At 48.1% G+C, this 13,191-nt stretch overlaps 1 protein-coding gene across 2 annotated transcripts in view; it reads left to right on the top strand.

Moving 5' to 3' along the window:
* Positions 1 to 13,191, top strand: part of grin3bb (glutamate receptor, ionotropic, N-methyl-D-aspartate 3Bb) — a 39,041-nt gene that overhangs the window by 18,352 nt on the left and 7,498 nt on the right. Inside the window, exons 1-3 of one of the 2 annotated variants that reach the window (XM_046392306.1) lie at positions 2,716 to 2,855; positions 7,143 to 7,789; positions 11,028 to 12,120. In XM_046392306.1, the coding sequence (XP_046248262.1) occupies positions 7,161 to 7,789; positions 11,028 to 12,120 (1,722 nt within the window). In that variant the 5' untranslated portion in view covers positions 2,716 to 2,855; positions 7,143 to 7,160. Of the gene's footprint in view, positions 1 to 2,715; positions 2,856 to 7,142; positions 7,790 to 11,027; positions 12,121 to 13,191 lie in introns of those variants that run through there. The other variant, XM_046392305.1, reaches the window with a different exon arrangement.

Raw genomic sequence — 13,191 nt, 5'->3', positions numbered from 1 at the left:
TGCAGAGCACAAATTTCGTTGGAGTGAGTTCCCTCCAATGACAAAATATGTCACTTTCATCTTTCACTTTCATCTTAAAACCATCAGGAGACCAACAAGTTCTCATCAGATGTGCTGCTGTGACGTGAGCTACAGGCAGCATTCTAACGTCCTGTGCTGGCTTTAGTCCCTGAACGCCCCGGTCCAGATTTCACCAGCTTTGTGGCCTTTTATTGATGCAGTATTTATGAATATTAAAATGTTGTTTTGGTCTCCTCTGTGGGCCAACCAGCACGTGAACCATATTTGGAAGGTAAACTTCCTTCCTGGATGTGCTTGGATCATTTTACTTCCTGAATCGTATAGTTCAGTTGTTTGAATATAAACAAAAGTACAATCAATTTGTGATGTAAGTCTGATATAATAACATCATAACATATATAATAACATAATAATATAACAGGGTGCGTTTCTCAACACGTCCTCCAAATTAAAAGACAAAATACACTGTCTGTCCTTCACCTCCAACAACACTATTTTTAAACAGTAAGTCTGTGGAGACGCACTGTTTTGTTTTTCACAGTCAGTGTGTTTATTTAGTACGTGTTGGTGCTGCTCGCGGGTTGGTTCAGGCCTCAGTCTGTGTTTTCTCCTGGGACACTTGCTGGTTGTCAGCCACGATGCGTTCAGGGTCCTCGGGACAAAGAGAGCAAACTGCTGAGTCCTGCTGATAAAACACACCACAGCACTTCTGTTGTTGGAAGGAGACACAAGCTGAGCCTCTGAGACAGCAGCTCTTTGTCCTCCGTGTGTTCTTAATCCGGGCCTCGGTCCTGGTCTGGGTCCAGGCCTTCGCTCGGCCTCTGGGGGGGTGGGATCAGAGCGTCATGCCTCAGCTCAGAACCTGATCGATATTTCATCTGTCACACAGACAGAGAGGGAAAGGTCGGAGGAATCAAATCGGACAGGAGAAGGGCTGCCTTCAGCATCACCTTCATCAGCAGCAGAGTCACAAAGCCTCAGACCGAAGGGTAACTTCTGTCTGATGTCTCTAAAGGATGTGTACACAAAAACTGAAATTTAATGGCACCGTGTGAGTAGACTAAACTGGTCGAACTGTTCCTTTAAATGTTTCTCAGGCTTTGAGTTCAGATGGAAGCTGCTCATTAAACTGAAGACAGAGTGAAACGTGGCCACAAACTGGCGACCATAAAAACCCGAGCACGTCGTCGCCGCCGGCGGACGGGACGGGACGGGTGCACCTGAGGCACTCGGGGACCTGTTGCACAAGAACATTTTGATTGGTTGGTTTTGCTGAAAACAATTTGATGGGATTTTTAAAAGAGAATTTTAAAAATCTGCCTGTTTTAATGAACAGGATATTCGATATGAATTCAAATCCTGTACCGACGCTCCTGTTTTAAAACACCTTTTACCTGCTTGTGGTTCTGACAGCCTTTCAAGATGTACTTTTTAATTCCAGACCGCGCTGGCGCATCTGATTCGTGGTCTCGGACAGCCAGGAGCCAGTTTAACCTCGGGTTTTGGTGTTTTTAGGTTTTTGAGCATCATGAGGAAAGTCTGGATCAAAGGATCCATGACATCAAATATGATTGTGAAAAGCCTGTGAAGCCTCCTGCTCCTCAGAGGATGAACCCTTCACCTTCTCATGACTCCATCACCTTCCCTCTAGCGCCCCCATCAGGAGGAAACGTGCATGAGAACAGATAAGACCACGACAGAGCTGAGAGGACGGCTGGTATCTGCGGACCGACTGGTTTTACTGTGTGGCGGTTCAGGGTTTGGAGTAATGAGAGCACATTACGGCAGCACAAACTGCTTGTTAATATTTAAAGAGAGCGAAGCAGCCGCCGGCTCTGCTGTCAGCTCACATTATTACAGAAAAATAACAGTGTTAGCAGCTCACAGGACTCACACTCTGCTCACATTAATGATGTTTTCCAACGTGATGGAGGAGAAACTCCTGCAGAGAAAACAGATTATTTAACATCAGAGTCTCTGCTGAGACACATTCATTAACCCAGGACAAGCAGGAACACAGAGTTTAGTCAAATCATCTTTTATCATTAACTGCTTTTAATTACATTTTACTCACTTCATCTGTTTCCACTTCAGAACTTGAACAGAGGAGTTGAATAAATCGAGTTCACTGAACTCAGACATGTTGGGAACTCTGTGAAGTTTGTGAGATTTGGCCCAAAGTTTAGTTTAAAACATACGTCATCAACAGAATGTCACCGCCGTTGTGTGTCCCCTGTCCTCAAGCTGTCCTCTGCTGGTCTCAGACCGCCTCCCTGTCTGGCGTCCAGCTGGCCTCACTGGGAGGCTGCTGAGCCTGGACTGAGCTGGGTCTCGGTCCAGGCTGGTGGAGCTACTTTTGAATTGTGGCTGTAGTTTACAAGAAGCTTCTAAGTCTGTAAACATCATTTCTCCTGATGACAGTGAAAGCAGCTGAAGGGGAAGCAAATCTGACTGTAATATTTGTGATTGGACATTTTCAGCGTTCAGAGCTTCAGACTGTCTCCTCCAGCAGCCAATAAGATCTCTTGTTTTTCAGAAGCTGATTTGTCTGTTTGACATGTTGCTGTTAATATGAACCATGTGATATTCAGCAGGGGTCTGCTGGTGAGCTGATCCCAGGTCTGCTGCTGCTCTGCATGACAACAGACTCACATGAGACCTGCTCCTCTGTCTCATATCAACTGACCTCAGAGCAGCTGGTCTGTGTGTGTTCACGGCCTCACCTGAGGAGCACGTGATGTGTTTCTACGCTCAGCCGACTTCTGTTTCTCCTCTGATCCAACAAGCTGCTCATCCTGATCAAACGTATCTTTGGGAGAAGAAGCAGATCTCAGGTCAGATACTGTAATCTGAATCCGACCGTCAGCTTAACGGTTTTCTGCTCTTCCAGCTGATGTCTGACCGGGATTGTAAATGAGTTCAGGATCTTTTCATCTCTTCTGCCGTTTCATCTTCTCTTTATATTTTATTCACACTTTACTGACTCACCTTCTTTCATTCTGTTTCTGTGCTTTGATCTCGGTTCTGTTTCTCTCTTTTATTGATTCACTTTGTTCCTGAATACAGATGCACAAACACGCTGACGACACGCGGGAAACGCTTTAATTAATTAATTAGCTCTCAGGTCTTTCACATCACACACGAGTTTGTTTTTCTCCGTCAGGTTGATTTTTCAGGCGTTGGCGTCTGAACGTGTTCATCTGACTTAAAGATCAGTTTTGTGTCTAACAGGAAAACTTTGCTGGAGGTTCTCACGTGTTTCACGAGTCACAAACCGTCAGGCGAGGCTGCCGAGTTCGGCGTCTGAGCATCAGACGCTTCCGTGCAGCAGAAACCGGTTCAGGCTCCGTCTGAGGAGAAACAGATCCACTTACAGGCTCGAAACCACAAAGGCAGTCAGACAGACCAGACCGATCCAGATGCACCTCCAGCCCAGTGGAAGTGGACGATGTGTCAGGGACTGAGTGGACGGCTTGTTATGGAAAAGGACAAACAGCAGTCCGACTCGTCCCTGGTTCCAGTCGGGGCTCCTGACTCATGTCTGCCTGGGAGGACAAGGACGCCCCCAGCAAACAGGCGTTTGACTGTCCGCACTGACTGATCGATTGATTGATTGCAGCAGCCATTTTGTGCGCGTGTGTTCAGGACGTGTTCGTGAGGCCAGGAAACGACCCTGTGACTTGCAGGATTACTGCTGCTCGCACGAGTCCTGCTGCAGTCAGTGATCTCCTGCATTTCCCATGATACCCCGGGCCAGACCGGACCTGCAGGGGGTTGGGGGTTTGGGGGGCTGCTGGTGTTCAGCTGAGGGCGGAGAGTCGCTTCAGTAACGAGCAGTCAGCTGGTTTTCACTTTGTCCTCAGGAAACGTTTCCTGCTTCAGTGAGCACAAAACACAAAACTGTTTGATAATCCAAAAAGTTCTTCTGTCAACACACAGGCTGCTCCTCCTCATCCTCACCTTCATCTTCCTCGTGTCCTTATCATCTTCATCCATTTGTCTCCATCCTCGTCTTCACCCTTTTCCTCTCTGTCCTCCCTCCTTATTTCCTCATCCTCTTCTTCACCCTTTTTATTTTCTTCTTCTTCACCTCCTCCTCCTCCTCCTCCTGCTGACAGACATGGGCAGGATTTTCCTCTTCATCCTCCTCTTTTTTGTCCTTATCTTCCTCATTTTTCTCACCCTCCTCCCCACTTTGCCCTTCATCCTCCTGATTTTACTCCTCCTCTTCATCGTTCCACTGTGTTTGTGAAAGTCCCAGCGTCAGACATGATTGGTGGATTGGTGTGATCTCAGAGGAGAGTTCAGCCTGTCAGTCCACATGATGAAGAGACAGAAAGGCCTGATGGGAAATTCACCTGAATTCTCCTGTGGACCAAAAACTGAGCAGACAAATTGCTTTCATCTATCCCCCCCCCCCTCCTCCTGCCCTTGTTCCTCCCCCTCCTCCTCCTCTTTCCCCTCCTTCCCCTATCCCCCCTTCTTCTCCCCCCCCCCACCCCACCCCACCCCTTCTCCTCCTCTTCCTGCTGCTCTTCCTCCTCCTCTCTGGCTAAAATGTCCTGACTTACTTCAAACACTGAAAACACATCAGATCATTTGAAGTTTGATTTTTTTAATTTTTTTTTAATTCTGTGACTTTGTTGCTTCCTGTCACCTGGAGACTCTGAATCCTGTCTGAAATCAACCCCAGCATGCATTGCAACATCATCCGAAACGGTAAAGCGACGCAAAGTGAGGTGAAGTGACCTGAAGTGCGGAGGAGCGAAGTGAAGCTAAATTACATGAAGTGAATTGAAGTGAGAAGGTGAAGTGAAGCAGCCTGAGCTGCAGGTGGCGGCGCTCAGGTGAAGGGAAGTGAAGCGGAGCGTAGAGGACCACAGAGCGGAACAGAGGGATTCAGTTTGACGTCCTCTGTCTCCTCGTTTATCCTCAGACAGACATGTCTCTCCTCGCCCGCCTGCCGCGGCGTCTCTAATGTCTCTCTCCTGCTGTCTGATGGCTTTTCTTCTTCTGCTGTGGACTGTTGGCGGCTGCTCGTGATTAAGTGTGATCAGGATGAACAGGATGTCAATGTGGAGGGACTCAAACTAACGACAGCTGACAAATACGACCCCGCAGATGAGAGATTAGACTGTCAGAGCCACAGAGACAAAGAGGCCCCCAGGGGCCCCAGCTCACCTGAAGGAGTCCTGACTGCACAACACTCATCAGTGCATTAGTTAACTTCTAACTGATTAATCTCAGATTAAACATCAGTTTACAGCAGGAAGTTCCAACAGGAAGTTTCTCAGCTTCCCGAGTCTTTTCAGCTGCACCTGCCTGGTGGGAAAGCAGACGTCACCTGAGTTACGACACAATCTGACGGATTTTACATCACGTTTAACGATGTTTATGCAACCGATCAGGTATCTCCGTCTGCTGGACAGGTGTGATTGATGACATCACTGCTCCTCCAGTCAGGCCGGACAGAGCAGTATCAGACGGAGACGGATCCATTTCTTCTTCTGCAGTCGGAGATGCGGTGCAGGAGGTGTAATCTGACTTTCATCTCCGGCGCCTGCAGCCTGTTAGCTTCGTGTCAGGTGGAGTTTGGGTGACGCTCGGTCGGCGGGGAGAAGCGAGCGTTCAGAGAATCGACTCATTTACAGACAGAATGAAACTTGGCTTTCGTGTCAGATTTAAATGTGGCTGAAACACACACACATACACAAACTGCTGCTGGCCCCAGATCTGTTTTCAAGATCAGCTTCACACTCATTTTTAATTATTATATTTAGATTACTATTGTAATTTTTTTCCATGAGACTTGACCAAAACCTGAGACAGATAATCTCTTAGATATTAAAAAGTCCTGTCCCGTAGATTTGGATTATGACACGACTGCTACAACATCCAACTTCATCCATCACTACAAAACCCTGAGCGAAAGCAAACATTTAATAAATACAGGATTGAGAAAGACTACAAGAACGGTTTTTGGTGGACTCAAACGGTCCGCGGCCCGAGCTCGGACTGGTTGCGGCGCAGCAGGGAGCACGCTGTTCGATCAGCGGCAACAACTTTCCCTGCTGATGGAGCTGTTTGGTGCTCGGTGTTCAAGTCAGCATTCCCATCTCCCTTCAGCCGGGAGCCTCGGGAGGCCGAGAGCACATCTGTTTGCAGATGTTTTACTCACAGCTGAGCCTGTAGACTCAGCAGCAGACATGTGATTTAGTTACTTCAGCCACAGTCTGAAGCACTGACACTGAGCTGGAAACAGGAAGTCGTAACTTTAGATCGATAACAGCTGAAAGTTTCTCACTGACTCACTGTGACAAACTTGAAAATCGCAGAACTATGAACTTTTAATATGAAATACAGCAAATTGGATAAAGTTTTGGTTCCTGCGTGGGGCAGGGTGCAGCAGCTAATTAAAATGGTTATCACAACTGAATTAATACCTCATTAACACGCTGCCCTTAAACGTTTAAAGCTCAACATGTTTCAAAGTTTTATCTGCAGCAGGTTCCTCAGAGTGCTGGTGAAGGCTTTCAGATTTCAGTTGTTTGTTGAAAACTGGATGTTTGTCTTCGGTCGACTTGATGAAAGAGATGTTGTTTTGCTGCTGCTGAGGAAACTGATGACGAGGTTCAGCCTGAAGCTTCACTCAGTGTTTCGTTTGTTCACCTCTCGGAGGCTCGTTGCATCCAACACGGACAGAATCACTTCCTGTTTGTTCACGGGTCTTTTAACGCCGCCTCTCCTGTCTGACATGTGCACAGCCAAAACTCAAAGACGTCACACACCAGTGGTCTAACTAGCAGCACCTTGTAAAGAGCTTCTCTGGAATCACGGGTTCTGTTGGTTCAGAGAACAGTGCTCCTCAGAAACGGATTGGGATCTAATTATCTGTGATTTCTGATTGATTATCTGATGTTTGATTGATGATTTATCTGTTCTGCTTGGCCTCTGATCCACTCTGACATGTCCACTCTGTTCTCCTCTTGGTCCTCCTGCTGGTCCTCCTGCTGGTTCTCCTCCTGGTTCTTGTTCTCTGACTGGTTCTCCTCCTGGTTCTCCTGGTCCTCCTGGTGGTTCTCCGGCTGGTTCTCCTGGCTCTGATTCCTGGTTCTGTGTAGAACCGGTTCCACCTGCAGATGGTGACGGGGGTCCCAGAGTCCGGTCTGTCCGACCTGCTGCTGACAGTTCTGCAGCGGTCCGGTTGGAGGGAGGGTACTGCGGTCCTGTGTCGGGGCTGGGAGGAGTCTCAGGGACTCTTGCAGCTCCTGGACGGTCACAGTGGGAGTGATGCATCATGGGACAGCGGGGGCGGGGCCACCTGGCACCTCCGCGCCGTCTTGAACCTGACGCAGTCTGCACACGATGACACTCAGATCCACGACTTTCTGTCTCGACACTTCAGGCAGAACCAGTCCTCGCCAGCATCGGTGCTGCTGTTTGGAGCTGACCCGCTGTGCGCGGCGGCGGTGCTGCGCAGCGCTCAGGACCTGGGCCTCACATTACCCATGCTGCACTGGGTGCTGGGCCAGCCGCTCAGCCCCGATGCTCTGCATGCCATCGGGCTGCCGCTCGGCCTGCTGGCCTACGGAGAGGTGGAGAGGAAACCGCTCGACTTCTACGTCAGAGACGCCCTGCAGCTCGTCACCAGGGCCGTCGCTGCGGCAACCATGGTGAGACCGGACCTGGCTCTGATCCAGAACATGGTGAACTGCTACGACAAGCCCAACAAGCACGAGGTGCCATCGTCGGGACAGTACCTGTCCAGGTAACTGCCAACATTATATTATTTTAAATACATTTTAAATCATTATACACACATCAGCAGCGGCGGAAAGTGAGAACTGATACGAGTCCCAGGATCAGGTGTGGTAAGACAGCTCTGTAGCGCCGCCTGTGGTACGTTTTGCATACATAGATGAAGTTGTGATAATCGGGCGTATCAAGATTTACCATCTACAGACAACTGCTTAGAGTTGAAATCAGTATTATTATTTTCATGTTAAAAAGAACTTTGCAATCATTTTAAACATTTTATGGGAGTTTTTTCCTTCACAGTCTTTTTTTAGTTTTATCAAGATGCTTTTCTTATGACTTCTGTTATCAGACTGAGATTAAATATCGGACTGTCTGCAGCGACGTAATGACCCAAAACGTTCCTAAACACACGTTCTCCCACAATATGCTAATCTTGGAAGTGATCAGTGTTTATGTGAATCAGCTCTGCTGCTCAGATAAATGGATTTTAATTTTCTCTCAGTCTTCTCAGTCTTGAATGCAAATAACAGCAGCAGTAGATACAGCATGAACAGAGTTCATTAGCAGATTTAATCAAACTGAAATATTTCGTTTCCACGGTTTTGTCCAAATGGCTCCCAGTGTTTCCGCATCCAGCAGCTCTCTGAGGCAGAGCCGCCTGTTATCAGGGAGGCGGAGGAAAATCCCTGTGGGTGACTTTGATTCCACCATCCTCACCTCTTAGGTGGGAGGTGTTAAGACTGAGGGAACACACACACTCACACACTCACACACTCACACACATTAATGTTCATATATATTCATAAACACAATCTGTGTGTTTGGTTTTTCTCTGTGTGTGAATATAAACATGTTGGAGATTTAACTTTTATTCATGAGGAGATTTATTACAGAGCCTAAAGCTGTCCGTCTGTCTCTGTCTGTCTCTCTCTGTCGCTCTCTCTCTCTTTCTGTCTGTCTCTCTCTCTCTGTCTCTCTTTCTGTCTGTCTCTCTCTGTCTCTCTCTTTCTGTCTGTCTCTCTGTCTGTCTCTCTCTCTCTGTGTGTCTGTCTGTCTCTGTGTCTGTCTGTCTCTCTCTCTCTCTCTCTCTTTCTGTCTGTCTCTCTGTCTCTCTTTCTGTCTGTCTCTCTCTCTCTCTCTTTCTGTCTGTCTCTCTGTCTCTCTTTCTGTCTGTCTCTCTCTCTCTCTCTTTCTGTCTGTCTCTCTGTCTCTCTCTCTCTTTCTGTCTGTCTGTCTCTCTCTCTCTGTCTCTCTCTCTTTCTGTCTGTCTCTCTCTCTCTCTCTCTCTGTCTCTCTCTCTCTTTCTGTCTGTCTCTCTCTCTCTCTCTCTCTCTGTCTGGCCTCCAGCTGCCTCATCACATCAGTAGAATCACAGTAGAAAGGCTGGATGGTAGTTTGACAGTAAAAAGATGACAGAGGGCATGTTATTAGAGGTTCCTGCTGTTTGTTCCAGTTCATGTCAACCTGCCGTATTTCCCATAAAGGTGTTGTTGTGACTGTTGCACCTTCCACCTCCACCTCAGCGACTGATGGAGGACTCGGACAGCAGCGTGAGGGGAAACCTGCATGAGCCTCCTCGTCTGCAGAGGCAGCAGCCGCTTTTTTAACCATTGGTGTTTATCATCTGATTTAAAATCTTCATTCAAGACAGAAAACAATTCAAACAAAAACAAAAAGCACCTCCGGCAGGCTGAAATAAATTCAGAGGTTCTACTGAAATCCTCTCAGTGTTTGAACGTTTATTTCATCACAGTCGAAAACAAAGCGTGAACGTTTGTCAAGTCAGCCAGCCTAAAACGTCGAGCACGTGACCACTAAGACGCCAGGCTCAGTGTGGAGCAGAGAGAGCGAAAATTCATTTCATTAATCACCTCCCAGCAAATACCACAACAACAAGGACGTGCTCAGCAGTAAATAAACACGCTAACGCTGTGAGCTGTGCAGGCAGCATCTCTGTTGGTTTAAAATCTGTAGACAGTCTGCTGCGATGTCGTCAGATTGTGGTGTTCGGGCTGGGGGTCACTTCAGAGTTGAAACAGACTTTAACAGGAAGTCGGCTGGATCTTCCTGTTCGAGGGCCCTGCTGAGCACTGAACACCCAGCAAATTACCGACCACGTGACATGTTGGAGGAGGATAAAAGGTTTAACTGCTGCGCTCAGGAAGAAGATCAAACACATTCACAGTAAATGAAATTACGCTCAGACTGAGCGATAAAAACCTCAGAAGACGGATTATCTGCTGCAGAAGAAGAAAAGAACAAAAGGGAAGCGAGACGATCGGCGTTCAGATCACACGCTCGTCAAACTGACGTGTGAACACGAGAACGTCTTCAATCTGTCGATACTTTCTGACAAACCGTCCTTCAGCCTCTTGTGAGCGTTAAAGTCAAACTTTGATCCTGATTGCAGCGCCAAAACACGGTCACAAGGTCACCATCCGAATCGTCACCCGAGGACATCGAATATTCACATTTCAGAACAGACACCTGAAACCAGAGGAGCTGCTGGTTTCACAAATACTTCCTGTATTTATGTTTTTAATGTAAATGTGCCTGTGTGGAAATATTTCTACTTTACATTCAAACGTAGCTCAAAGTTTTACCGAATTAGCAGAAAAGATGCACAAAACATGAATGAGTGCTCGAATCTACATGAATCACGAATCCAAAGAAGTCAAACTGCCAGCAGGCTACTGGAGTCAAACTACTGGTTTAATAAACATGTAGTTTGCTCGTCCCAGTCTCAGCGCCGTCCACTGGAAGAGACAAGTGACGTTAAAGTCACTCGATTCGTCTTAATTCAGTCACTGAATCTGTTTCTGGTTTTATCCGCACCACAGCTTTTCCACCTCAGACAACATGACACACTTTTTGACTGACGTTTATAGAATCTTTCTGCTGCCTTGCAGATTGAAATCTTGAAATCTGCTTGAGCGGATTGAAAATGGACATGAAAACAGGCTAAATGTTAGCACAACTTCAAATCTGAAGTGTCTAAAGTTAAAACACGATGCTGAATCGGAAGGTAAAACTGAGCGATTTGATTCGGTTTACTTGGAATACAGAAAAGTTGACCGTTTGTCTTTGAAAAGCAAAACGAGACTTTTTGAAATCTTACAACCTGAAATATTAAAACCAGATGACATTTCCACTCTTGTTGCATTGATTGACCAATGAGCTGACACCATGGCCCAGAGGCCACACCCACAGCAGGTCTGTGTATTACCTGTGTTTCATCTGTCCTGCAGGTTCCTGTCCAACACGTCTTTCTTCGGTCTGACGGGTCCAGTCCGAGTCCACCAGAACCGATCTCAGATCCTCACCTCGCAGCGCTTTCACATCTGGAGCCTGCGGCGGGATGCGCTGGGCCAGCCCACCTGGGTGACAGTGGGCAGCTGGGAGGGAGGCCGGCTGCAGGTGGAGGACCAGGGAGTCTGGCAGGGACCCAAACCTCGCCACAGGACAGAAGGGACAGGCGGGAGGACCAGGGGACGCTGGAGGGCGGGGATGCCAGCGTTGGGGAGTCGGGTCCGGGTGGTGACTCTGGTGGAACACCCCTTTGTGTTCACGCGGGACGTGGACGACGAGGGCAGCTGCCCAGCCGGTCAGTACTGCCTGGACGCTGGCACCAACAGCTCAGAGACTCTGGAGAGATTCTTCAGGGAGGTGGCGGTCGGAAACAGTAGCTTCCTGCCTGCGGAGTACAGCAAGTGTTGCTATGGATACTGCATTGACCTGCTGGAGAAGCTGGCCGAGGACCTGGGCTTCGAGTTCGACCTTTACATTGTTGGAGACGGAAAGTACGGTGCGTGGAAGGGGGGCCGCTGGACCGGGCTGGTGGGTGACCTTCTGAACGGACTGGCGGACATGGCCGTCACCTCCTTCAGTATTAACTCGGCTCGGAGCCGAGTGATCGACTTCACCTCGCCCTTCTTCTCCACCAGCCTGGGCATCCTGGTGCGCAGTAAGGACACGGCGGCCCCCATCGGCGCCTTCATGTGGCCCCTGCACTGGTCCATGTGGGTGGGCATCTTCCTGGCACTGCACATCACCGCGCTCTTCCTCACGCTGTACGAGTGGAAGAGTCCGTACGGCATGACGCCTCACGGACGCAACAGGATCAGGGTGTTCTCGTACTCGTCGGCCCTGAACCTGTGCTACGCCATCCTGTTCGGACGCACCGTCTCCTCCAAGACGCCAAAGTGCTGGACGGGCCGATTTCTGATGAACCTGTGGGCCATCTTCTGCCTGCTGGTGCTGTCCAGCTACACTGCCAACCTCGCCGCCGTCATGGTCGGGGAGAAGACCTTCGAGGAGGTGTCAGGGATCCATGACGCCAAGGTGAGATAGCAGAGTCTTTTTAAAAACTGCGTTTGTTCTTCCATAAAAGCAGAGTTTGTAATTCCAGAGAATCTGTGAGAGGCTGTTCATTCAGCAGCAGAACTCAGGAGCTGAAGGGCAGCTGAGGACCAGATTTCTCAAGTGGTCAGATGCTAAACTGGTGACACTAATCTTGGGTGATTCTAGTTAAAAAAAATGTTGGTAATTTGGTTAAGTCTTTTTGTGTGTAACTTTAACAAAATACTCTTGTTGACATGTCACTGTCCCTCATATTCTGTCACAAGTCTGGATTTGGGATCATATGGAAGAGGTTTAGAGGCTCAGTGCTGAGTTGAAATCTGAGCTCCATTCAGCGAAAGCCGCTGGATTTGGCCTCAGCTCGTTCTGGAGGAGCTCACAGGAGCGAAGCTGTACTTCCTCTTTCAGGTCGTTCACGTAGCCAACACAGACTTCACCTCACAGTGACAGTTTGAGCCTTTTGTGTGGACTTTTCCTTCGTTCCTGTTCCTGTTAACCTGTCGTCCTCTCATTCATTAAAGAGAGACAGACGGGCTCTGTGGAGTTTCAGGAAGGTTTCGACATGTGTTGATCTTCAAAATGTTGATTAGGCACCTTTAACTCTCAGTTATAACCCGTTAGCATCTCAAACTTCCAGTACGCTAGGATGTCCCAGTGATGAGCATCTAATAATTCATACTTCAGTGTTAATGAAAATGGAACAGAAGTCATGACGATACTGATAAACAATATAAAATCTGACCTGTGTGTTGCCTTGGACTTTATTCGTTCACCGTCTGTCTCCTGTCGTGAAATAATTACAGATTAAATTTGTTCTGTGGGTCACCTGCCTCGTCCTAATTACACTTTTAATTCGGCAGCTGATTGAAGCGTGAAACTGCGAGTGTTCAAACAGCCGGGGCTTCTGGGAGATTGGAGGGGGGGCTTTAATTGGACGTCCATCTGTGTGATTAGCTTTTTTTATTTTCAATGTGAAGAGACTCAGAGAGCAGCTTTGCTCTGCAAACACATTTGAACGTTGCCTGAATGTCTGGATGTTGTTTGTGTGTTGTT

Source organism: Scatophagus argus, chromosome 6 (assembly GCF_020382885.2).
Source record: "Scatophagus argus isolate fScaArg1 chromosome 6, fScaArg1.pri, whole genome shotgun sequence".
NCBI lineage: Eukaryota > Metazoa > Chordata > Actinopteri > Scatophagidae > Scatophagus > Scatophagus argus.
This window is presented reverse-complemented; position numbering and strand designations above follow the sequence as displayed.